Source organism: Nyctereutes procyonoides, unplaced genomic scaffold (assembly GCF_905146905.1).
Source record: "Nyctereutes procyonoides isolate TBG_1078 unplaced genomic scaffold, NYPRO_anot_genome, whole genome shotgun sequence".
Classification (NCBI taxonomy): domain Eukaryota; kingdom Metazoa; phylum Chordata; class Mammalia; order Carnivora; family Canidae; genus Nyctereutes; species Nyctereutes procyonoides.
Genome location: NW_026575131.1, coordinates 57,682,625 through 57,707,653, shown reverse-complemented (window position 1 = coordinate 57,707,653; position 25,029 = coordinate 57,682,625). Strand labels below are relative to the sequence as shown.

Sequence of the window (25,029 nt, the reverse complement as noted above, 5' to 3'; positions counted from 1 at the left end):
GTTGTTGGGTGGCAAGATGTCCTGCGGGCTGGGGATCAGAGTTCAAGCCTGGGCCCCTTGCGTGGCCCTCCCAGCTCAGGAGCAGACTGGGGTCTGCAGGTCTGGTGGGGGGCGGGACCCGGGCCGTGCTGGACATCAGTCCCCTCGGTGGCGGCGGGTGTCCCTCTCGCAGCCCCAGGGCCCCCCAGGCCGCAGCGCAGCCGCTAGGACCTGACTGCGGGCCCCGACCCTCCTGCTAAGGTCTCTATGCGCCTGGGTCCCCAGAGAAAACCCGGACTAAGCAGGAGTGTGCAGTCAATATTTATAATCCACCAGAAAACACGAGAAACTCCATCACTGGATGGTACACAGACGGCACGAAGCTCCGGGGGCGGCGGGCGGGGCGGCTCGGCCGTGGGCGCGGGCTGCCCCATCTTTTGGCAATAAATAAAGCTTGGGAAACTTGAAACCTTGGCCGTTGGGGTGTTGTGTGTCTCCAGACGCTAACGAGTCCTGGCAGCTCTTTGGACGGTGCGACCGCGGCGGGCGGGCGGCCCACTCATGCTCGGGGCGGGCGCGGGCGGCTTATTGCTCGGAGGGGCGCGGGGGGCGCGGACTGCCGCGAGCACATGCCGCGGTGAGGTAAAGAGCTTCGGGGGTCGGCGCCCCCACCCGCGGGCGCCGTGGGCCGGGCCGGGGCTGTCCGGGTGCGCCCCACGCCACCCTGCCCGCCCCCTCCGGTCCGCCCCCCCAGGAGAGGCCGCGGGGCCGAGCGCCTGGGGCCCCGAGGCGAGCGCGAGCGGCGGCGGCGGCAGCGGGCCTGCGGGGCTTAGGCCGGGCCGTGGTCGGGAGACGTGGGCGCGGCGGCGACGGCCAGCGCAGGGGCAGGGGCCGCGGCGAGGGGCTGGGCGCCGCGTGGCGGGAACAGTCTGTCCTCGAGGCCCGCCGCCAGCTTGTCCAGCAGCGTCCCCGGGGGCCCGCCGCCGCCGCCGGGCTCCTCCTCGATGACCGGGATGGCGGGCACGGCGGGGTCCTCGCTCGCGCGGCCCTCGGGCGGGCAGTCGACGCTGTCGCCGCGGCGCAGGGGCGCGCGTGGGGGGCGCGGGTCGGGGCCGAAGGGGGCCGCGGGCGCGGTGGGGACGGCGCGCGCCCCGGGGTCGCTGTGCTGCCGGCCGCGCTGCCACTGCTTGCGCGCGTGCGGGTGCGGGTGCGGGTGCGCGCGGGCGCGGTGGACGGGCGGCGCAGGGCAGCGCGTCGTCGAAGTGCGGGTCGTGGCGCAGGAACTCGTGGAAGAGCGCGTCCGTCTTCTCGTCGATGCTGTAGTCGCGGCGCGGGGCGCGGCGGGGCCAGGCGCGCGGGCTGCGGGGCCGGGCGGGCGCCTCGGCGGACGCCGGCGCCGCCTCGAAGCTGCTGCCCACGGTGGTCGTGCGGCCGGCGCTGGTGAAGGACGAGCGCTTCTCGGACGCGCTGGGGAGCCCGTCCTCGCCCGCGCCGCGGCCCTCGATGCTGGCGTAGCCGCTGTCCATCTGCAGCAGCTTCCGCGGCCCTCCCGCCTCGCTGTCCGCGGGCCGTGGCGGGGGCGGCGGCGACGGCGACGGCGGCGGGAACGTGGGCGCGGCGGTCCCGGAGCCCGAGCCCGAGCTGTCGCCGCTGCGCACCGAGTCGCGGTCGTTGCCGCTGCTGCTGTGGTCCGAGGCGGCAGCCGCGTGCAGCTCGAGGGAGGCGCGCAGGCTCCAGATGTCCCGGTAGCTGGTCTGGGCCTGCTCTGGGCCCGAGTCCCGCTCACCATCAGATTCCTGCTGCTCGCCCGCGCCGCTGCGCTCTTGGGGGGACTCGGGGCTCGCTCCTCCCGCGGCGCCCGCCTCCTCGGCTGCCTCTAGCCTGCAAGCCAGGCCGCAGCAGTCAAGGCTGTGCGCGCCCCTGCGTTTTCTCCCCAGCCGCCCTGACTCTGGGTCTGGAAGGGGGGGCACGGGTGGGGACCCCCTGGGTTTGGCCAGGCTCTGCGGAAAAGTTGTTCTCTTAAAATAAACGCTGCCAGTCCCTGCTGCGGGGTATGCGTTCTGGTCAACCTGAGCCTTCCTGGCACCTGCTTTTTGACCAGGTCATGTTTTTACAGCGTCTGACCCGAGCACCTGCTGGCCTTGCAGATGGCAGCTCCTGCCCTAGACACACTGAACATTCTCCCGTGAAGCTCTCTCCCTAACGTCTCAGCGTAGAAGGGATTGGCCGTGGGCGGACGGGACCAGGTGCAGTCCTGCTCAGCCTCTACTCCTGGGCTCCAGCACCCTGCTACCCCCAGCCACTGGGAGTAGGGGGGTGCTGCTGGCAGAAGGGGTCACAGGTTCTGAGAAGGGGCGTTTCAATGCCTCAGGAGCACGGGCAGGCGGGAAGGAGCGCAGGGCCACCGCAGAGCGCGTTGGGCCGTGGATTCCACCAAGAAGCAGTAACATCCAAGCAGGTGCACGCCCCCGGCAGCTCTAACTGGGCGGGCATCCCGTCCTGGGGACCCTGTGGCCATCATCCTGGGCCCCACCTGCCCCTCTGTCCTTACCCTGTCCCCCCCTGTTCCCCTCTTCTGACGCATGCTGGAGAGGTGGCCCCAGCAAGGCAGCTTCCAGGGGGGATAGTGGAAGGGGGGAACGGGACATGTCTGCAGGGCGGGGAGAGCCCCCCCCAGGGCAATGTGGGGGGCACTGGGTGCGGCCGGGGCCCACAGGTCCACCCCTAGCGCTTCTATCTACTGAAAAATACCTGCCGAGAGTGGGGGATGGGCTGGTGGGGCTGGCCAGAAAGGGGTGGGGGGGCGGGAAGGCCACAGTGTCGCCTGCGCTGGCGATGTATTGGATGAAGTCCATGTGGGGGGCGTCGCCCTCCTCCTGCTCCGTGCTCTCACTGGCTGCCCGCTGCCGCTGGAAGTGGTGCCGCTTGGGGGAGCCTGTACAGGGAACACACGTCAGCCGTCAGCCGGCTTAAGTCCCCAGCTGCCCGGGGCCCCACTCCCGCCCTAGACCAGCAGGCACCAGCCTGGGCCAGGTGAGCGTATACCCGGCATGCAGGCGCGGGAAGAGCCAGAGCAGGTGTGAGCTGGGCTGTCAAGGTGGAAGCAGTACCCCGGAGCGGCCCTGGCCGCGGCAAAGACTCGTACCGGACACCTGATGGCGGGCCCTGCTGAGCTCAGTGCAGGAGCCGGACCGCGTGGGAGAACCAGGGACAGGCTGGCGGGGGGGGGGGGGGGGCAGTGGGGGGGCTTCCTGTGCCAGCTCCGCCTCCCCCGTGGGCCCCTGAAGGGCCTGGGAGAAGCTCTGGTGGGAAAGCCTCAGGGGTAGGCAGGATAGTCACCCAGCAAACAGGTTCTGGGCACCCGCGCACCTGCACTCGACCCTAATTACCCGCAGGAATCACGAGCGCCATCTCGGCTCCCAAAGGCACGGGCCCTCCCCTCCCGGCCTGGAGCCAGGCCCCAGCAGGAGGGCTCACAGCCGCCACTGCCCCCTCCCCTCCCCTGGCACTGGGCCCCCCACCTCCCCGGGCAGCAGGTGCCCCACGGCCTGTCCCGTCCTGGCGCAGATCCCTGGGCAGGGAGAGTTAGACGCCCGGGGGACCACCGCCCAGGGCGGCCGCCTCCTCGCCCCGACACTCACTGCAGCTTTGGGCTGAGGATAAGGAAGCCCGAGCACAGGGCCCAAGTGACCCACGTGACCAGGGGTCTGCAGGACTGGTGGGGACGCTGTGGCCCACGCGCCAAATGGGCCTGCAACCTAGGGTAGCTAGTTTTATGGGCGCAGGCCTTCGCTCACACGCAGACCCCGGCTGATTCGCAGCACCGGGCCAGACAGGCTGACGGCCCCTCCAAACGCACCCCCGTCTCGTGCCCTACAGAAGTTCACCAACCTCAGCTACGGTGTTGACAACCCCCCGGCTTTCCTGGGGCCACGGTATGCGGCCCAGCCGGCGGTGAGCCCGTGGGCAAGGTGCCCCTCAGCGGCACGGACCCCTGCGTGGGTGCAGAACCTCCTTCTGAGGCTGCCTGGGGCGGCACCTGCCTGACGGCCGGGGCTCTGGTTTCTCCCGAGGATCACCGCTCACCTCTGGTGTCCAGGCTGGATGCCCGCTGGCTGGGGTCCAGCTTCCATTTCTTGACCTTGAAGTAGGGGCTCGCCCCGTCCAGGCTGGCGTGGCGCCGCAGGCGGGTGAAGAACTGCAGGACAGGTCCTGCCCCGGAGCCTGGGCCGGCCTCCCCGGGCCCGCTCGTGGCCCCCGGCCCCACGGCCATGGCGCTCCTCGTACCTGCGTCCGACTAGAAGGAAAGCGGAGCGCTCTCAGGCGCGCAGCCCCCCCCCTCGCTGCCCCCCGAGCTGGCCGCAGCCTGGGCCCCAGCTCTGCACGCCCGTGGCAGCTGTAGCCCTGCACAGTCCCAACGCACCCCACCCAGGGTGCAGAGGGCAGACAGCTCTGGGGGGGGTGGAAGCTACATGAGCCGCGGCCGCGCTGTTCCCCCAGCCCCAGGCCGAGCAGCTCCCGAGGGCAAGCGTCCAAGAGCACTCGTGCCCTGGTTTGGGCCGGGTCCTCACCGCACGCTGTCCTGCTGCCGCAATGCTCTGAGTGTGGGGGCGGGGGGGTCATGACTGTACCCCGCGGGCTGCCTAACCCCCCTCTGCCCGTGCAGGGGAACCAGGAGGAGCAAGGGGAGCTCGGTGGGGGAGGCCACGGGCTGACCTCTGTCCTGGAAGGGGGCAGGGAGGGCGGGGGCCGCTCGGGGGCCCTCACCCGGGTGCCTTCCCCGCAGTCGCTGGATGCCAAGGGGCTGATCTCGAAGTCGGCAGGGCCCACGGCTGAGCTGTAGGGGTCACCTGGCAGGGCGGAGCTGGGGCCCACGGAGCGGCCGGTGAGGGCCTTCCCCGGGGGCTGGGGAGGAAGCAGCAACAGGTCAAAGAGCACGGGCGGGTGAGGGGGGCTCTGCACCCGTAGCCCACGGCGCACCCCGGCCAGGCCCCCTGCCCCTGTCCCGAGAGGGGCCCAGCCCAGAGAGCGGGGAAGGGGGGGCCCCGCCCTCGTAGTCACCTGGAATATGGCAAGGTTGGCCTTGGGGGCCGTGACGGCGTGGGGGGGGGGCGTTGCACTGGCTTCACCCAAGTCGCACTCATGGATCGTGATGATCTTGAGGGGTGGCAGGTGCAGGTGGGTGAGGCGGGCGTTCTTCAGGTGGTGGAAGTCCCCCTCCGTCAGGGTGTACCTGCGCCCGCACGGCTGCCTGTCACCACGCCAGCCGGCCCCCACGCTCAGCCTGAGCCCCCAGGGCCCCCGCCCCCGCCCCAGCTCGGGGGAGGGCCAGGCCAGCACCCACTCCCCGCTCCGGGGCCGGGTCCCCCTGCTGCACCGCCCCTTACCTGCGGCCCTTGTCCTGCGACTTCCGGCTCTGCTCGAACAGGGCCGCCTCGTTGAAGGACACCCGGCGGCCCGTGGAGCTCGTGGACAGGAAGCGCTCCGTCTCCGCGTCCTGGCCCTCCGGGTCCTCCCCCCTGAGGTCGGGGTCTGCGAGGAGAGCCAGAGGGTGGGCCCCGGGCGGGCCGCGCCTGCTGCTGGGCGGGCGGGCGGGGGCCGGGGCGACTGAGGGCTGGGGCGGGGCGGGGGCCGGGTGGGCACTCACACTCCCGCTCACACACTCACTCGCTCAGCACGCGCCTGTGAGCACCTACGCGTGGGCTCTAAGGAAACAGAGATGAGTCGGAATCGAGCTGCGCCCAGTCTGGTGGGGGAGACAGACAGACACAGCGGTCAGGCGGCCCGAGGGGGCGGGCGGGGGGCGGGCAGGTGGGTGGGGGGCGGGCCTGGCGGGGCGCCGCACCTTGGGCTGGGTGGGCGCCGTTGTCCAGGTAGGTGGTGGTGGTCTTCTCGGCTTCCTCGGTGGCCCTGGGGAGGGACCGCAGGGCAGCGAGGTGGGACGGCGGCCACCGCTGCAGGGCCGTGCACACACGTACCGCGCCCCGGCCGCCCCGCCGCTCACCTCACCCCCGCCACGCCACGCGGCGAGCACACGCACGTGTGCACGTGTCCCTCCCGCCGGCTCACGCGCCCAGGAAGGCGGCGGGCTGCCCACCTGTCGAGGCGCCGGTGGACCTCCCAGCAGCGCTTGCACAGGAGCAGCACCCCCGACAGCACCACCAGCGAGCCGCCCACGAACAGCGACAGGACCACCACCAGCAGCACGTAGTTGTCCCCCACCGGGTCGGGCTCCGCCTGTGGGCCAGCGGGGGTCAGGACCGCGCGGCCGGGCCGGCCCCTCCCCCCCGCCGCACCCCGCACTCACGGTGGGGCTGCCGGTGGCGTTGTCCCACCTCGAGGTCAGCGCGGCCGTGGCCGCGGCGCTGGCGGCGGTGGCCATGGAGGGCGTGGGCTGCATCTGGGCGCGGGACGGGCCTGGGGGGGCAGGGCTCTCAGCGGCGGCGGCCTCCCGCTCCGCGCCGCTCCAGGGCCAGAGCCCCGGCCGCCCCGCCCCGCCCCGCCCCGCCCCGCCGACCCCGGGGCCGGGGAGCCCCGCGCGGAGGGGCCAGTGGGGAGCTCGGCGGCCGCGAGTCACGACTGCGGGGCGTCCTCGTCCTCCTCCAGGGCCGGGGGGGCCGAGAGGCCAAACAGGGCGCATCTGCTCCCAGCCCCGAAGCACCCGGTTCCCATGGCGACGGCGGGCGGCCGCGCGGGGGGAGGGGCGCGGGGGAGGGCGGCAAGATGGCTGCGGCGGCCGCGGCCCCTCGGGGACACTGAGGCCGGGAGAGGACGCGGCGGGGGGAGCAGGCCCCGGGCGGAGCCGCGCGTCCTCCGCATCCTCGGGGAGGGGGCGCGGATGTAGGTCGGCGAGCGCGGGCGGCGGAGGGGCAGGGGCGCGGGGACGGGGGGGACGGAAACGGGAACGGGGATGGGAACGGGGATGGGAACGGGGATGGGAACGGGGATGGAGACGGGGATGGAAACGGGAACGGGGATGGAGACGGGGACCGGGACGGGGATGGGGACGGGGCCGGGGACCGGGACGGGGACGGGGACGGGGCCAGCGCGGCGACAAGCGGACTCCGAGGTAGGCGGGGACCGGCCCCCAGGCGGACGCTCCCCGCGGGCCCGCCCCTGAGCCGCCGCCGGCCCCGCGCCCGCCGGCCCCCCGACTCGGAGACGCCATCGCCCGCGCCGGGCCGCACGGGGGAAACTGAGGCCGGGCCCGCGCCCAGGCCGCTCCCGGGGGATGCAGGGCCCGCGCCGCCCCCGCCCGCCCGCCCCGCCGTCTCCGGGCCCGCCGCGCCTACCTGAGCGCCGGGGCGCGCGGCCCACGCGGGGCGGGCGGGCGGGCGGGCGGGCGGCTGCGCGGCGCTCCCGGCGGCTCCGGTGCCCGGTGGCCGCGGAGCAGGCGGAGAATTTATGAATGGGGAGCGCGGCGCGCGGGGGCGGCGGCGCGGGAGGAGGCGCGGCGCACGTGACCGCGCTGGCGGCCCGCCCGCCCCGACCGCCGGTGCCACCGAGCCGGGCCCGCCGCCCCCGCCGCGCTCGCCGCCGCGTCTGCTCGCCGCCGCCCCTGCCCTTCCGGCGGGAGCGGGGGGCGGAGTCTGCGCCGCCGGACGCCCCCTCCCCACGCCGGGCCCGAGTCCCCGCCCCCCGCGCCGCCGCCGCCGACCCTGCGCGGGGTCCCGGGGGACGCGGGAGGCGGCGAGGAGCCGGGAGCGCCCGCTGCCCTCCCCCCTGCCCCCGGCCGGCCCCCCCCCCCTCGGGACGCGCAGCCGGGGGCAGGGGTGCTGTCGGCCTGGTGGGGACCAGCGGCCGCGAAGCTCAGGGGCTACGACCCGCGCCCAGCCCGCTCCTCCTCCCTCAGGGAGTCGTGCCTCGTCCTCCTGGACGCTTTGGACCCCCTGCTCCAGCCTGGACCCGCTCACCGCCCTTCGGGTCACCCCTGCTCCTCCAGTGAAAACTCACGCTGCCGCTGCAACCCCAGGGCCTTTGCACTTGCTGGGCCCGGCTGGCCCGTTCCCCACTCTCTCCAGCATTCACCCCCTGGCCTCCTTCGACCCTTTCCTAAGTGGCCAAGTCCCAGAGCGCGTCCCCTCGGCCGTCTTGGGCAACGACAATTCCCATCCCACGCTCCAGTTCCCTGCTCCTTCCCACGGCCCTGTCGCCTGTTACTCGCTCTGGTGGGCTGTGCCCCTCCTCACCCCTTCCTCCCCCGTAGTCAGGTGAGTTGCCCCAGGGCGTCGCACAAGGCTGGCACGTTGGAGACAAAATTGTGCTTAAGTGAGTAAAGACCCGGGAGAAGCGGGCTTGAGTGAGCAGAACTGAATGTGCAAAGGACCTGAGGTGCCAGTAAGTCTGTAGATGGGCGGGCTGCGTGGCGGGGAGCGAGGAGAGCCGTCGGCTGGGTCCCCGCAGCAGAGTGACTCGGTGCCCTGGCCGTGTGCGACCCCGTCTGCAGCAAGGACAGGGGCGGGGGCTGCGCATCCCAAGGCGGCAGTGGCTGTGGGGGCCCCACTGAGCACACCTGGAGATTTCCAGGCCGGCCCGAGGCTTGCGGCCTCAGTTTACCCCCTGGCCCGCCTGCAGTAGGAAGTGGGGAGAGCCTGCCCAGCGGCTGGGCCCGAGGGGCGGACCGGGGAGGTGGCGTGGGCTTCCCGCCATGGGGGCCCGGGCCTGGGGAGAGGGGGCTGCGCCCAGGACGCTTCCCCAGAAATGCGCACGGGGCTCCCGCTGCACACGCGGCCCAGGAGCGGCGGGGTCCAGGCAGGCCCGGCCCTACCTGCTGGGAGGCAGGGAACGGGGCGACACCTGACCCTGACCCTGACCCCGACCCGGGCGCGACCCTGCCTCCGCGGCGGCCTGCACCCCTCCGCTCGTGTGGGCCCCGAGCCCGTCCGACCCACACTCCGCGTTTTACCGGAGACCCTACAGGTGGGCCCCGGGGGCTTGGCCCCGGGCGCCACCTGCGTGGACGCGGGGGCGAGGCGGTGACGTCAACGCTGCGAGCGAGGCTGCGCGAGCCGAGGTGACGTCAGCGGAGCCCTGGGCCGCCCGCGCACGCGTCCGTGCGTCAGAGGCGCGCGGGGGCGGGGGCCGGGCGGGGGCCGGGCGGGGCCGCGGCGAGAGCGTCTCCGGTCGCGGAGCGCCCTCTGCCGGCGGCGTCGGGAGTCGCATCCTCGCTGCTCGCTCCGCCTGGGGCTGCCCTCCCGACACGGCTGCGTCTCCGACAGTCGCAGCCGACCCCATCCATCCCGGACCCCGACGCTGCTTTCCTTTTATCTCGAGTACTTTTGGGGGCTTCCAACGTGCCATACGATTGGGGTACTCGGTTCACTAAATGTTTGGTAAACGTCCGCACACCGGAGCCGCAATCTTAGTATTCACCTTGATGGCTCGAGCGCCCGTTGTCCAGCGAGCGCCCCCAAAATCATGAATTCAAGTGACCGCTGCTCCGCGGAGGTTTCTGCTCCTTCCCATTGACATCCATCCCACCTTGCCACCCGGAGGGCCGCTGGGGCTGGAAGAAAACTACGATCCCCAGCATGCCGCGCGCGGGGCGCACTGCGTCCTTGCCAGTGTCGCGCGCGGCTCGCCGGGAGTCGTAGTCCGCGCGTGCGCCGTTGCCCGGACTTCTCTTCCCAGAGGTCCCCGCGCGCCGTCCTCCGCGTCCTCCAGGCTGCCCGCGTTCGGCCGGAGTCCGCTCGCCGCCGTCGCCATGCTGCCCGCCGCGGTCCTCCGCCGTCCCGGCCTGCGCTGCCTCGTCCGCCAGGCCCGCGCCTACGCCGAGGCCGCCGCGGCTCCGGCCGCGGCCCCGGGACAGATGTCCTTCACTTTCGCGTCACCCACGCAGGTTCGGAGGCGGGTCTGGCCCGGACGCAGCCCCGGGCGCGGCGGAGACCCCCCGTGCCCCTCGCCGTGCCCCTCCCCTGCGCGGTGCGGACCCGGGCCCACGCCCCCCCCCCCCCGCCGGCCCTGGCGCCCCGCCCCCCCGCCCGGTCCCGCGCGGTCCGGTGCTCTCGCCGCAGGTGTCTGCGGGCGGGCTGCGGGGGCTCGGTGCCGGCGCGGGGGGCAGCCGGGGGGCAGCGCGAGCGCCCTGTCCCCTGTCGGGGCTACAGCTCCGGGTCCTGGCCCGCGCGCTGGGAGGCCGGCCTGCAGTCACGCCTGCCCTCGGTGTGTCTTCCAGGTGTTTTTCAACGGTGCGAACGTGCGGCAGGTGGATGTCCCCACGCAGACGGGAGCCTTTGGCATCCTTGCGGCGCACGTGCCCACCTTGCAGGTCCTGCGGCCCGGGCTGGTGGTTGTCCACGCCGAGGACGGCACCGTCTCCAAATACTTCGGTGAGTCCTGTGGGTCCGGGCTGGGTTCACAAAGCAAACTTGCCGCTAAGAAGCTGCCAGGGAGGGTCGCCTGGGGGGGCTCAACGGTTGAGCGCCTGCCTTTGGCTCAGGGCGTGATCCCAGAGTCCCGGGATCGAGCCCCGCATCGGGCTCCCCGTAGGGAGCCTGCTTCTCTGTCTGTGTCTTTGATTCGCCTTGTGCGTTTCTAATGAATATATAAGCAAAATTAAAAAAAAAAAAAAAAGAGCTGGTGGCAGATCAGGGTGGGAGTGGAGAGGAAACAGGTGTCGGAGACAGAAACCAAATCTGCAGGAGCCGGTGAGGAGGGGTGGGACACTGGATCTCAAGACGTGCTTCCACCAGCACAACCCCCACGAGCAGCCAGGATTCCCATCCAGCTCCCGGCCATCCCTGAGCCTAGCTGAGCTGCTGGGCTGGTGGGTGAAGGGCTCTGTTATCTCTGTCTAGCCCCAGCAGGTGCGCCTGGGCCCCGTGGGCACTTTCCCTGCCCTGCAGCTGTCTATTTTCCGCACTAGAGCCTAGGGGCAGTCCGTGGAGTCACTTCTATAGTTTGGGGGCTGAACGTGTCCGTGCAGGTGGCTGTGGAGGCCTGACATCATCTTCTTCCTGTAGTGAGCAGTGGCTCAGTCACGGTGAACGCTGATTCCTCAGTGCAGTTGCTGGCTGAAGAGGCTGTGACACTAGACATGCTGGACGTGGGGGTGAGTGTCTCACGGGAATCAGGTACCGCGGAGGCCAGCGTTGTGCTGGAGGTCCCTGGCTTCGGGGAAGGGATCCTGAGTTTGGGGCGGGGGGGACGGCAGGCCGCAGGCTGGGGGGGTCCCTGCTTGGTCCTCACCCACTCCCCACTTTCTGCAGGCAGCCAAGATGAATCTGGAGAAGGCGCATTCGGAGCTGTCGGGGGCAGCGGACGAGGCTTCCAGGGCTGAGATCCAAATCCGCATCGAGGCCAACGAGGCCCTGGTGAAAGCTCTCGAGTAGGCGGTGCGTGGCCCTTGCCAGCAGGGAAACCGAGGCCCATGTCCCTGGCAGGCTGGGCCAGCTCCCATGGGTCCAGAGTGATGGCGGGAGGCGGGATGGGCGGAAGGTGAGCAAACCTCCAGAGGGATGCGCCCCGTGCAGGGCGCGGTCTTGCCGACGCCGGCCTCCAGGGGGCAGCCCCGTTAAGCTTCCTGCCGGGAGCAGCCTCGTCAAACCCGGGAAGCTGAGGCTCCTTGCGGGGGTTGGGGCTGCTGACTGGGGCTGAGCTCAGAGACTTTGCTCTGCTTTTTTTGGGGGGGGGGGGTACTCCCACCGTGGGCTCACTGTCCACCTTCCAGCCCCTCGCTCCCCACCTGATGCGCCCCTGCCATCCCTCCGGCCCCGTAGACCCTGGCGTGGAGACCCACTCCCAGCCACTTCCATGGGACAGCCTGTCCCCAACTCGAGCTTTCCATTAAAAACCGGGGACCTGACTCGTGTACGCTGCTTTTGTCTCCTGCCTGGGACGGTGTCTTCACGACCTCACCTGGTCTTTTCTCCAGCCGTGTGCGTCCCCGCGGTGGGATGAGGCATTAGATACCAGCCTCCGTCTCCAGGTCTCCACAGAGTCTGGAGGCCGCGGCCCAAGAGGTCCTGGGGCGTCTGTAATAAACTGGGGAGTGGGGATGTGCGGGGAGCATAGCCAGCGAAGCCAGGGGCGGTGGTGGGCAGGGCGTTTGCCATCATCCCAAGAGGGTGGGGATTGGCAGAGGTTGCCGGGCGGCATGGGGAGACAGCAGGCGGGGGCGGGGCGCTGGGCCCGGGCCAGGCCTGGGCTGCTGGACAGCCACCTGGGCCTCTGCCAGGTTTCAGGCTGTGCCGTCTGCCCTGTGGCTCCCGGGCCCGCCCCGGCCACGCTGAGAAGAGGCGGATCCTGCCTGCCCCACAGAGGCCCAGCCCTCTGCTCCCCCGGCCTGTGGGTGGCCCTGGCTGGCCGTGCGCCTCCTCACCGGTGGTGTTGGCACCTCTGTGCCGTCCCGGCCCCTGGGCTGGCCCCAGATGGGGTGGAGCAGCTGGGCGGGGGCAGCCCTGGCACTGGGCAGCTTCTGTGCTGCTCCATTTCTTCCCTTTTGCAACCGCAGGGGTGGCCCAGAAGCTGACTCTGGGTGGCCTGCAGCAGATTTCAGGGAAGGGGTCCCCTCACCCCCTTTTCTTAGCCCTGAGCTTGAGCCAGGCTGGCAGGAGATTCCAGGGGGGTGAGTGTGCAGGGGAGTCCGGGTCTTCCCATGTGTCATCGGCAGCCTGGAGGTGATAGGGAGGCCACCCCTGGGCATGTTGTCAGCAGAGATGGGCTGTGTACTTGTGTGTCACGGTCCCGTGTGAGTGACTGTCCCGTGGCTTCATCAGAGGATAAAGGTGGTGGGAGCTGTGCTTGTGGGGGTCTGCGGGCCAGCTCACAGCTAGGGGGCCTTTCTGTCTGGGCCCCCCGACTCAGGCTGGTAGGCCCAGGCGGCTGGCGCCCACTCCCCCAGGGGCCCCCAGGCCAGAGGATGCCACGAGAGCCACGGGATCCCAGGTGCAGGCCCGCTTGTCCCTGTTCCCTTGTTTTGGGAGGCTGAGTCTAGAGCTCCTGCTCAGGCCTTGGGACCAGTAAGACCAGGGACGCAGTGTGGGGCCCAAGGGGTGGTCGAGGGGCACAGCAGTGTGGCCAGGACAGCAGCACTTCCATCCAGCTGGCTGGGCCAGCACCACCCACGCCCCGGGTCCTTCTCCCAGACGCCTGTTTCCTGGGAGATCTCAGCCTCCAGGTGGGGGTACGGCTCCAGATACAGCCAGGATTCCTCAGCCTGGTCCTGGGGCGGAGGCCCCAAGGCTGGAGCAGGTCCTATGACCAGGAACCAGCGACCACAAGCTTTTCCTCGAGGGCAGGCTCCCAGAAGGGTTTGCTCCTCGTTGAGGAAGGGGGTCCCCTCAGACTGCGTGTGTGCTCCCACCCAGGACCAGCTGGAGCACAGGGATGCTCTGAACACAGAAGGAGCAGGAAGTGGATGGACTTAGTCCGTCTGAGGAGTTGGCCCTGGCTGGGTCCCTTCCTGAGAGCAGCGTCCCGCCCCTAAATGTGCAGGAACCCTCAGGGCCCCCGATTCCAGGAGGACCACCCACTCCCCTGGTGGCCTGAAGGGCAAGGTCTCAGACCCTCCCAAGGCCACACAGCCGTGTGTGCCCTCGCCAACACCACCTGCCGCATGTGGAGCTCCCCCAGCCTGGAGATGCTCCGGCTTCCGAGCCCACAGTCCCCCCGCCCGGCCTCCAAGGGAGGCCCTCACGGCGCCCCGGCCTCCTCTGTGGTGTCCAGCACTCCCTCAAGCCTGGCTTTGCGCCCGCTGTCTTACTTTCTGGATCCCTGTCCTCTGTCCCGCCACCTCCATGCCTCAGCCACAGTCCCCGGCGAGGGATGACGGTTGTCTCAGCCTCTCCTTGCAGCCCAGCCCTGACCCTGTGGGGCTGGGAGGGTGTGGGTGTGACTGGGTGGGGGGCCTGTCAGACGCTGCAGGAGCACTGGGTGGGAGCCGGAGGGAGACCTGGAAAGCAACACCGCCCCGGGGAGGTGGCCAGGCCAGATAAAGTGAGAAACCAGATAAACGGACCAGGGGTAGGGGAGTAGGTCCTGGGGTCCCCTTCCTTTGGGCAGGGGGAGCAGGAGAACTGAGAGGCCCCGTGCCCATCAGGGTCATCCCCAAAACGTTCTCTACCCAGACAGCAACGTGGTGGGAGACACCCCACGTGCCCGTCTTCACCTGCTGCTGCGAGGCCTCAGTGGGTGGTCTGTGGAATGGGTAGGGCGGTCCTGCCCACCCCCAGCCCCCCTCGGGGCTCCAGGGTGAGCGCGCCGGAGGCTCGGTCTCTGCAGCCACGGGGAGCGCCCAGAGCCGCAGGAACAGGCCCGGAAAGGTCACGGCTGGGCGGCTGGTGCCCGGCTGCACTAGGCAGGCCTGGCGCAGGTTAATCGCTCCATAAACGCCTTCTGAGGTCACCGTTAAGGGATGCAGGCGGCCAGGCCGCCGGGGCAGCTGGCTGGGGCACCCCCACGGCAGGCAGGTGACTCCGGCCTGTTTTCCTGGACCGCGGCCGCGGACTCAGGCACCCCCTCCCTGCGCTCCCCCGCGCGGGCGCCCCCAGGCGGAAGCACCCGGCCTAGGGCGGCAGGAAAGGGGGCGGGGTGGGAGCCAACCTGTGCACCCCGAGCCCGTCCTGGGGGTCCGGCCCATCGGCGCGGCCGTTCGTGGCCCAGGCCTCCGTGGCATCGATGGAGCGGCCCCCAGTGTCCCGGCGGGGCTCGAGGGGCGGGTGGCCCGATCCCCGGGCGCCCCAGGGCCCCGGCCTGCAGGCAGGGGCGGGGGCCCGCCTGCGTCACCGGCCGCCCGGCCCTCCGCCCCCTGCCCGCCCAAACTCCACCCCGAGGGAAGGCGGTGCGGATAAAGGCTTGGGGGCCGCCCGCTCGGCCCCAGACCTGCCCCGCCACCGCGCGCCGTGCCCGGACGTGGGTCCACTCGCGACTGCTGAGACCTCGGACTAGCCGCGTCCGGTGAGTGCGGGCGGGACGCGGCGGGACGAGCACGGTGTCCCCCTCTGGGCTCGGAGGGGCGCCCCACTTTTCTTTGTTCGGGGAGGCAGGCGGGGCTCGGGGTGTCTCCGGGCCTGGCAAGCCCCTCGGGTCGCGGGATGGGAGGGGCTCGGCGCGGCCAGCACCGCCCCGGCGAGACCTCAGCCCCCGCCCCGCCTCCCAGGCACTCTTGCTACCCCGCGAGTGACCTTGAGCAACTTGCTGTCGGGGCTCGCGGTGCCCGGTTGTGCGGCCCCCGCCTCCTGCGTCGGAGGCTCAGGACCCTGGCGGAGGTCCCCCCGCGCCAGCCGTGCCGCAGCCCGCCCCCCGGCCCCCGCCCCCGCCCCGGGGCAGCCTCCTCGCCCCCTCCCCACGGCTCCGGCAGCGCTCCCGGGCGGGGCCGGCAGGGGGCGCGCCGGCGCTGCTGACTCACCGCAGCCCCGAGCGGCGCGCGCGGGCGCAGCCGGGGACGCCGCGTCACGTCACGGCTCGGGCGGGCGCGACTCGGGAAGCGGGCCCGGCCCGCGGGACAGGGGTGGGACGCGGGAGGTGCAGGCGCGGGAGAGGCCCTCGGGCCCCGGCCCACGTCACCGGGGCGCAGGACCGCCCGCCAGGCCGCTCCTCGCCGGGCCCTCACGCCCCACGGGTGGGGGACGCCCGCCGGCCGAGGCTCCTGAGCGCGGCCCGGCCGCGAAGCGCGGGGATCGCCTCCCGCTTCCGCTCGCGGCGGCTTCCCGGACAGACGCGGGGGGGCAGGTCCCCGGCTTCCTGCCCCTCCCGGCGCGGAGACCGTGCCCGCCCGCCCCCACGCCGCGCCGCCCCGGCCGGGACCCCGCGCCCCCGCCCCCCGCCCGCCGCGGGCCGCCTGCCCTTTGTTGCGGGCCGTATGAATGGCCCCCGGCGCGGGCGGGTGGAGCGCGGGGGCGGGCCGGAGCGGCGCCAGCCCCGCCCCCGCCGAGCTCCCCTTGGCCGGCGGGCCGGGGGCGGGGCGAGGGGCGGGCCCGCGCGGCCACGTGGGGCAGCTCCGCGGCGGCTCCCATTGGCCGGCCCGCGCGGCCGACTGGGCGTTCGGCGCGCGCCGATTGGCCGACGCGGGGCCGGCGGAGTAAGTAGTGAATGGGAGGGGGCGGCGGCCCCGCCCCTTGGAACGTTGATACATTATAACTTTTTTTTCTTGTTACTTTCACCCCCAGATCTTCCAAGCGGCGGCGGCGGCGGCGGCGGCGGCGGCGGCGGCGCGGCTGTTGCTAAGGAGGGGACGCGCGGGGCAGCGCGGCCCGAGCGGCGGACGGCACCGAGCGCGGCCTCCTGAGCGGCGCCCCCTCCTGCGGACCCTCCCCCACGCCCCGCGCCCGTGAGAGCAGCGGCGAGTGCCGCCCCCGCCCCCGGAAGGCGCCCCGACGAGCCCACGCGACCCCGGAGCGCTGCTCGGAGCCGTGACTCCTGGCCTCCTTCCGCTCCGCCCCGAGGACTTTGTCGGAGCGGACGCGCGCGGACCGCCCCCCAGGGGAGCCCCCCTCCCCGCACGGCCCGGAGGCGCGGCGAGGATTGGCGGCGCCCCGCGGACCCCAGCCCTCCTGCGCGGGCCGGGGATGGAGCCGCAGCCCGGCGGCGCTCGGAGCTGCCGGCGCGGGGCCCCCGGCGGCGCCTGCGAGGTGGGCCCGGCGGCCGAGGCGGCGCCCATGAGCCTGGCCATCCACAGCACGACGGGCACCCGCTACGAGCTGTCCGTGCCCCCGGACGAGACGGTGGAGGGGCTGCGCAAGCGGCTGTCCCAGCGGCTCAAAGTGCCCAAGGAGCGCCTGGCGCTGCTCCACAAAGACACGTAGGTACCGCGCGCCGCCCCCAGCCCCGCCGCCCCCTCGGGCCTCGGCCCCCGGCCCCCGGGCGGGAACAAAGAGCGCGCCGCTCGGGGAAGGAAGGGGGCGGCCAGACGGGGGGCGGGGGCGCGCCGCGCGCTCTCGGGCGCCCTCTGCTCGGCCTTGCCTGCCTCGGCCCCCTCCCCCGCCCAGGGTCGCTGCACAAAGGCGGCTGCGAGGGCGGCCCCCTCCCCTCCCGGGAAGGCAGGAGTCCCGGGTCAGCGTGGGGGTCCCGGCCGCGGGGGGGGGGTGGGGGGTGGGGGGCGCGGCCGCCGCCTTCTCTGCCTGCGTTCCCGCTGGCTTCCGCATCTGCTCGGTGCCCCCCTCTACGTCTGGCTGTTTTCTTCCCCTACTTGCGTCCTTCTACCCCCCTTTGTTCTAACCACCGAGCACTCCCGCAGTCTCCCCCTCCCCCCTGGTATTTAAATCGCCTCCGGGCCGGGGAGCACTCCCCCCGCGGGCCTCCGGGGACAGGCAGTGTCCATCCCCAGCGGAGGGGCCCCAGTGGGGGAGGGGCGGGTGGGGGAGGGTCTCCTTTGTCTGAGCCGCGGCGGCCTGCGCCGGGGAGGGAGGGAGGAGGGGGAGCCCGGCCCCGCAAAAGACCCTAAAGGCTAAGCCCTGAGGCGCCCACAAAGAGGAGCCCCGGGCCGGAGTTGCTGAATTAGAGGCCGGGGCGGCCCTGGGGTGAGGGGAGGGTGGCAGAGGGGGCGCGGGTGTAGTAGCCCTGGGGGGGATGAGAAAGTGCTTTGTCGGGGTGCAGAGGTGGTGCCCCAGTCCAGAGTTGGGGCCCACGGGAAGGAGGTTTGAGCTGCTAGCATGGGGGGGCTCTCAGGGCCAGATGTTTGACACTTCCCGCCCCCCCACCCACCCTACACACACACCCACCCCTCTGGTCTGGAGGCCAGGAAGGGATGGGGTGGGTCGCCCGTATCTCCCCCTGTGCCTGGGCTTCCGCGTCGCTGCCTTGTCTCCTTGGCCTCACCCTCTTCCTTCCTCCCCCCCAGCCGGCTCAGTTCGGGGAAGCTGCAGGAGTTCGGCGTGGGGGATGGCAGCAAGCTGACGCTGGTGCCCACCGTGGAGGCGGGCCTCATGGTAAACGGCTGGGGCAGAGTGCCCTGGAGGCTCTGGCGCAGGCGGGCAGCCCCCACCCGAGAGCTCGGTCCCTAGCACCCTCCCTGCCAGGGCAGCCCCTCCAGCACGCAGGTCCCCTGCCCCCGGCCCGGGCCCTCCGACCGGAGCGCACGCTCAGAGCAGCTTCTCTGTTTCAGTCGCAAGCCTCGAGGCCGGAGCAGTCGGTGATGCAGGCCCTGGAGAGCCTGACCGAGACGCAGGTAAGCCCCGCGCCGGTCCCTCCCAGCCCAGGGGGAGGGCCCGGGGGTGTTCGTGCTCCCGGGAGACCGCGGGGAGGGAGGAGACGCGCCGCCCAGCCTTCCTGCCAGTTTGGCCTGGTCACCCAGCTTCCTCTTCCTCCTCCCCCCTCGCACTCACCACCTGACCTTGAGGGCCTTCTCTCCCACGGTGGCTGCCATGGGGGAGGGGGCTGGGCTTTCACAAGCCGGCCTGTGGGGGTGACCTTGGCCCCGCGCTCCCACACCCACACCGGGGCCAGGCCCCCAGCCCCATACTGAGGAGCACCCCCTCCGCTGCGGTTTCCCCACGGCGACCTTTTGTTGGTTTTTTTTGTTTTTGTTTTTTGTTTGTTTGTTTTTTAGTTTCTGCGGGTGGAGGGGGCTGGAGGGGCCAGCCTGGGTGACACTCCTTCCGCCTAGTTTGACCCCATTGTAAGGGGTGGGGAGTCACCCCTCCCCCTTTTCCCTTTGGCCTTTGTTCTCTGCCCCAAAAGGGGGAGGGGGGCACCCAGCCCCAGGGCCATAGCCTAGACAGGATGTTAGGAAAATATTTAGCAACTGGCCAGGAGCTGAGGAGGAAGGCAGGGACTGGCCCACAGCCGGGTTCCCGGTTTTGTTGCAGGCTTTTTTTTTTTTTTTTTTTTTTTTTTTTTTTTTACCTCCTCCTTTCCTCATTTTTCTGGCGGCGGGGCCCTCCTCCCTGGAGGGTGACACAGGCCTCAGCTATCCGCCTGCTGCCAGGGTGGGGGAAGCAGGCTGCTGCCCGCCCCGGCTAGGGGGTGGGCTGGGCTGGGCTGGGCTGGCCGCAGGAAACCTGCTCAGCGGCTTCCCTTCCTCCTGCCCTGAGGCCCTCGCCCCCTCCCCGACATGTAGCATCCTGTCCTCACCAGCTCGCTAGCGAGGAGGAAGAGGGGCACTGGAGCTGGGTGGTCTGCCATCAGAAGGGCTGCTGGGATGGAGGCAGAGCCCGGGTCCTGGGCCCTGGGCCCCGGGTGGGGGCTGCGCTTGACTTCCTGGTGAAGATGTGAACGGAGCTCTCTGCTCACAGGGGGCCTGCGGTTGGCAGGGGGGCCAGGGGTGTCTTTGGTTCACATCCGCCCCAGGGTGCCTGCGTCAGGAGTGGGGGGGGGCACTGGGCGGAGTGACTGGGCTCCCAGGGCTGTTTCCCCGCCTGGCACCGAGTCATGCCCTCCTGTTCGCCCTCCCCAGGGAGGAAGTTGCAGGGCGGAGGGGTGAGGGGGGGACTCCCCAGCTGCTCTTGGGAAGCCACCCCAGGCCCTTCCTGCAAGGGGAGTCTCTGGGGCTGCGGGGGGTGCCATGCAGACCAGGCTTCAGGGTGGGGGCTGCGCACTGCCCGCCTCCCTCGCCTCCTCCCCACGGCCCCCAAGCAGAGAAGGTTACGCCAGCCGCTGCCAGCGGAGGGCTGGGAGGCGGTGGTTCTGAGTCATCCCGGCCTATGTCACTTCTCAGAAACCTCCACCCCCCCCACCACCACCACCATCCTGGCCCCTGGGGAAAGCTCAGCTCTGGCCAGGCTCCAGAGGAGGAGCCCGATGCAGACTGGGCTCGGATGCACCCCCACCCCCGCCACATTTGAGGGTTTGTGTCGGGGCTAGCTGTGTTGAGGTCTCGGGGGACGCAGGCCTCAGAACCATCAGGGCCCCTCCTGCACTAGCTAAGCCTCCCCCTCAGCCTCAGCCCCACCCAGGACAGATAAATATTTATCTTGAGAAAGCAAAGGTTAGGAAGAAGAATTTGTCCAGGAATTCCCGCCCACTTGCTGCCTGGGTGGCTTAACTGGGAGGGGGTCTGAGATTGGCTCCCCTCCCATATTCACAGGCAGAGGATTGGGGGCCGGGAGGGTGGGGTTATTCGAGGGCAGCGACTGCTGACTGGGCCTTGCCCCCTCTGGCCTCAGTTTCCCCTTGAAAGAACCAAGCTGGCCAGGGAGGGCCAGGCCCCCCCATCTGACCCGCCTCTGTCCCCCACAGCCCCCAGTGGCGCCCGGGCCGGGCCGGGCTGGCGGAGGCGTCTTCCGGAAATACCGATTCATTTTATTTAAGCATCCGTGGCACCGACAGGGACCCCAGAGCCCAGAGAGGGGCGGCGAGAGGCCCCAGGTCACGCAGCGCGGGGGGCCGGGGCTGGGCCGGGCTGGGGGCGCAGCAGGCTGGGGCCCTGGCGCTGACGGGCCCCTCTCTACAGGTCAGTGACTTCTTGTCCGGCCGCTCGCCGCTGACCCTGGCGCTGCGCGTGGGTGACCACATGATGTTCGTCCAGCTGCAGCTTGCCGCCCAGCACGCCCCACTGCAACACCGCCACGTGTTGGCCGCAGCCGCCGCCGCGGCCGCCGCGGCCCGGGGGGACCCCAGCATGACGGCCCCCGTGTCCTCTCCCTGCCGGCCCGTGTCCAGTGCTGCCCGAGTCCCCCCGATGTCCAGCAGCCCTGCCCCTGCGTCCCCCTCACCTGTCACAGCTGGCTCTTTCCGATCCCACTCAGCTTCTACTACCTGCCCCGAGGTGAGTCCGGGGAGGGCTTATTCTTGCAGCAGGGAAGGCAGGGCTGTCCCTGGACTTCGGGGGGCGGGCGGGGGGCTCCGAGTCCCAGATACATGCTTTGTGTACGAAAGCTGCCCCCACTCCCCAGACTCTGGATTCCAGGGGCTGTCCTTGCACCCTGCAGCTTACGGGCCTCCCTCCCCCTGACCAGCAGATGGACTGCTCCCCGCCTGCCAGTTCTGGTGCCAGCCCCACTTCCACCCCCGGGGGGAGCCCTACCTCCCGCTCCCGCAAACCCGGCGCTGTCATTGAGAGCTTCGTGAACCACGCCCCGGGGGTCTTCTCAGGGACCTTCTCTGGTAGGTGTCTCGGTGCCCACGTGTGACCCCACCAGAGATCATGTGCTGGGGGTGGGCAGCGTCCCCACCATTCCCCGCCATGTGCCTCACGTTCCACCCTGGGGTCCCACCTGTATATGAATGTGGGCCTCCTGTACTTTGGGGGCCATGTGTCAATCTCTCAAGCACTCACTCCCCCCCCGCCACGCCTCCTGCAGGCACACTGCACCCCAACTGCCAGGACAGCAGCGGGCGGCCACGGCGTGACATCGGCACCATCCTACAGATCCTCAATGACCTTCTGAGTGCCACACGGCACTACCAGGGCATGCCCCCGTCCCTGACCCAGCTGCGCTGCCATGCTCAGTGCACACCCGCCTCGCCTGCCCCAGACCTCACCCCCAAAACTACCTCCTGTGACAAGCTGGCGGCCACAGCCCCGGCCTCCCTGAGCCAGGCCCGCATGTGCAAGCCCCTGGGTAAGTGTCCAGCGCACCCCACCCGTCCTTGGGCTGCTCAAGGCCTCTCTGTGCGCCGCTCAGAGCAGCTGACCCGCCGGGGGGGCGGGGGGGCAGCAGCTGCTGCTCACCATGCGCTGCACGAGACTGGAGAGAAGGGAGCATGTGTGTTGGGGGCACAAAGTGTCCTTGTCCTGCCTGGAGGGGGTACTTCCTCCCCCCCCCCCCACCTTGTCCAGATGGCAGGTGGAGCCTCTGTGAATGGTCGAGTCTGATAAAAGAGGGGATCAGAGCTGCTCCGGGGGTAGCCTGTGTCCCCCAGAGACCCGCTTATCCCCAGTAAATCCCGAGTCCTGCGGAACAGTGTCCGCCTGGCGGGCCCCGGGCCCAAGTCACGGAGGGGAAACCAAGGCAGCAGGCCGGGTGCCTCCCTTCGGTGACGAGTAGCCCGAGGGCTCGCGCTGGCCTGGCCAGCCTTTAGGCCACGCAGGCGCCCCCCACTGTGGCTCCGGAAGGCGGGCTTGGGCCTCCTGTTTGGGGGGGCGGGGCATGGTCTCCGCACCCCGAGGGGCTCAGGGGTCACGGTCCCTGCCTCCTTTCAGGGGACCGGCTGCGGCAGACGGAGAACCGCGCCACGCGCTGCAAGGTGGAGCGCCTGCAGCTGCTGCTCCAGCAGAAGCGGCTCCGCAGGAAGGCCCGGCGCGACGCCCGGGGTCCCTACCACTGGCCGCCCAGCCGCAAGGCCGGCCGCAGCGACACCAGCAGCGGCGGGGGAGGCGGCAGCCCCAGCGAGGCCTCTGGCCTGGGCCTCGACTTCGAGGAGTCCGTCTGGAAGCCGGAAGTGAACCCCGACATGAAGTCCGAGTTTGTGGTGGCCTAGGAACCGCGTCCCTCGCCCCAGCAGCCTGGGCCGACGGTCCCCGGCGAGGCCTGCGCGCGGAGGGCAGGCGGCCGGGCAGCGGGAGGCCCCTCCCTCCCCGCCAGCTTCCCTCTGGTTTTTTTTTGTTTTCTCGTTTTGTTGGTTTTTTTGTTTTGTTTTTTGTTTGTATTTTTTTTAATTTCCATTCTTACCATGGTTTTCCAAACTCTCCATGGACTTGGCTCCTGCCTCCCTGTTCCCCGCCTCTTCCTCCCGTCGTCGCGGCTCCCGTCCTCGGCCTGAGCTGGGTCCTTCCCCGCCCACTTCCCAAGCTCCAATATGTAGCAGTCACTCCAGATGGTTGAGAGTGGGACGAGACGAGGAAGCCGCCCCCACCCCTTCAGGTTGAAGTCAAAAACGTAGATGCCTCATGATGCACTTTACAGACGGGCAGGGCCTGGGAGGGAAGTCCCGCTGCAGCTGGCGGCCCGCGGCCCGGCGACGGAGCCGGCCTGCACGCTGCTCGGCCGCTTCTCCTCCACATCTGTGCTTTTTTTCTCTTGGTCTCTTTTTCCAGGGAAAAAAAAAAAAAAAGGCGCTTCAGTAGGCTGGCCCCAGCCTGCCTTGGGGTTCAGGTGGGGGCGTGGGGCCCTCTCCTAGTAGGGAAGAGAGGGAGGGGGACAGACCAGCCGCCAGCCTTCGCGTCCACGCACTGTGCCATTTCCTCCTGCCCCACCCCCTTTTTGTTCTGAGCTTGGGGTATTTATAGACTATTAATTTTCTGAGCCAATAGTGGTTGGGAGTCTCTTGAAAACTCGGGAGAGAAATGGTTGGGGGCACAGGGGAAATGACCCCCAGCCCTCCTTCCTGGCCCAACCTGAGGGATCTGGGCCTGTGGCTGTGTCTGCAGGCCCTCTGGCAGCCAGGAGGGGAGGGGGTGCTGAGCTGTGAAGCCCCCGGTAGGGGTGACGCTGTGTAGCATTAACCCCCTGGGGGGGGGTCGCTGCTGGTCTAAATTGGACCCTCCCCACTCATGCCCTTAACCCCAGATTCCCCTGGGGCAGAGGGACAAGCCCCCTACTGGGGCCATTTCAATGGGGGTGGAGTTTTTTTTTTCATTCACGTATTTTTTACTGATAATGGAGATGATCGGGCCCTGCCCCCACCCCCAGTCTTGTCCTTGCCCCAACTTTCTGTCCTCCAGACACCCCCACCCCCCACCTGTTCCTTCATCCTATTGTAGGTGAATCCCCCCCATTATGTGTTTAAAGTTAATGGTTTCAGATGTGAACATCATGTGTTAACTGTAGCTCTGTAAACTTTTTGTGGGGGGGGTGGGGAGGGAGGGATCAGAGGGTAGGGGTCAAGGATTTGTTTTTTGTGTTTTCATTTTCCAAAAAAAAAGAAAAAGGAGAAAAAAGGAGTGGGTTTGTTTTTGAAGAACTGTCTTGGATACCTATTTAAATGTGTTCTGTTTTGTTTTTTTTTTTAACGATTTTTAAATAACACCTGTGCCTCCGCGGGTCTGAGGGTGGAGGCCCCAGGCAGGAACCAGCCCGCCCCCCTCTGCCCTCACCAGGGCTCCCCCAAGAAAGCATTACCCACCCTCGGGGTTCGGGCTGTGGGGTGTCCCGGCACCTTGCGTGAGTTTCCTGTATGAAAACAAAATTGGGAAAGATAAACCTATACCAACACCGTGATTTCAAGTAATAAACAGAAAATGAAACAAGTGAATGTGCTGCCCGCTTGTGGTGGGGGGGAGGGTCTGGGCCATCCCAGAGGGGTCCTCCAGAGCGCGATGGGTGGCCTTACATAACTGGGAGTGGCACGGTGGGGGAGTCTCCCTGAGAAGGGGGCCTGGGGTGATCAAGTGGCCAAGCGAGATGCTGGGTCCTCCCGCTGCCTAAGGCGGTGGGAGCTGGAAGGTGGACGAGGGTGGCATCCCAGAGCTGTTCCCATGTTCCCTCCCCTCCCCGGCTGGAGGTGAGGGTGGGCAGGAAGTCGCCCCGGCAGGGGAGGGAGGGGCCAGCCACTTCCCGGTACCCAAGGCCGGAAGTCCTGCAGGGTGTGGGCACAGGGCTGCCTGCTTACATGTGCCCTGGGTGGGGCCTCCGTTCCTGGCTCTGGGAAGTGGGCTGGGTACCTGCCCCTGGAACCGTCACCAGGGATACCTGGCCGCACACTCCGGGACTCAGTTTCCCCAGCCACTGACAGGGACGCTGCTCCAAAGGCTGGGCCAGGCAGATGGTACGGCCTGGGTGGGCCCCTGACCTGATGACCTGAGCCCCCTCCTGGCTGCTGGGCCTCCAGAAGCTCTAGCAGAAATCAGCCATTCCCCAGGGCCTGGGGCTTGCGCTCAAGGCCTCTCTGGCCTCGCCGCCGTCCCAGCCTCGGGTGAACTCTCACCCCTCTCTGGCCTCACCCTGGCCTTGCATTCCAGCACTGCCCAGCCCTGACGGTCATGCATCAAGCCTCCAGGCCTTTGTCCGGGCCATGCCCTGTGCAGGAACACCCGTGTCCTGGCTGCCCTTGCTCTGCCTGGGTACTTCCTCAATCGGCATCTTCCCAAGGGTCGGGCCGGGGGCACATCCTCTGGAGTCCCACCCTCATCCACGTCAGCGCTGGGCAGGGACAGGACAATAACAGCATCATTTCCCATGTCCTGCCACCTGAGAGAACTAGTTGAGGTCTCACGTAATGGATGAGAAAACCCCAAGCCCAGGGAGAAACATCACTTGCCCTAGAGGATCGGGGTGTTTGTTAAATCGGTGAACACCC

The 25,029-nt window shown here is 69.8% G+C and overlaps 3 protein-coding genes across 9 annotated transcripts; 2 read left to right on the top strand and 1 right to left on the bottom strand.

Annotated features, from left to right (window-relative positions):
* Positions 1-698: 698 nt before the first annotated feature.
* Positions 699-7,217, bottom strand: CBARP (CACN subunit beta associated regulatory protein). Its single transcript, XM_055343071.1, is given in 10 exon segments — positions 699-1,210; positions 1,212-1,860; positions 2,731-2,914; positions 4,066-4,276; positions 4,696-4,884; positions 5,041-5,212; positions 5,367-5,511; positions 5,825-5,889; positions 6,077-6,216; positions 6,287-7,217. Coding segments are annotated over 10 exon segments (3,018 nt in total). The 5' UTR covers positions 7,148-7,217; the 3' UTR covers positions 699-808.
* Positions 7,218-9,608: 2,391 nt separating this feature from the next.
* On the top strand, positions 9,609-11,779 carry ATP5F1D (ATP synthase F1 subunit delta). The gene is made up of 4 exons (XM_055343097.1): positions 9,609-9,817; positions 10,151-10,304; positions 10,938-11,026; positions 11,184-11,779. Exons 1-4 carry the CDS (start codon positions 9,683-9,685, stop codon positions 11,304-11,306), a joined length of 501 nt encoding a protein of 166 aa, XP_055199072.1. The 5' UTR covers positions 9,609-9,682; the 3' UTR covers positions 11,307-11,779.
* A 2,990-nt stretch (positions 11,780-14,769) lies between these two features.
* Positions 14,770-23,980, top strand: MIDN (midnolin). 7 transcript variants are annotated; one of them, XM_055343081.1, is made up of 9 exons: positions 14,770-14,871; positions 16,083-16,714; positions 17,753-17,840; positions 18,017-18,079; positions 20,089-20,217; positions 20,303-20,617; positions 20,811-20,955; positions 21,153-21,413; positions 21,995-23,980. In XM_055343081.1, the coding sequence occupies exons 2-9, from the start codon at positions 16,482-16,484 to the stop codon at positions 22,270-22,272; spliced, it is 1,512 nt and encodes a 503-aa protein (XP_055199056.1). In that variant the 5' UTR covers positions 14,770-14,871; positions 16,083-16,481; the 3' UTR covers positions 22,273-23,980. The 7 variants fall into 7 exon arrangements, with proteins under 7 accessions (XP_055199056.1, XP_055199055.1, XP_055199054.1 ...); XM_055343080.1 differs by having other exon boundaries at positions 20,808-20,955; XM_055343079.1 differs by having other exon boundaries at positions 20,781-20,955.
* The last annotated feature ends 1,049 nt before the right edge of the window (positions 23,981-25,029 follow it).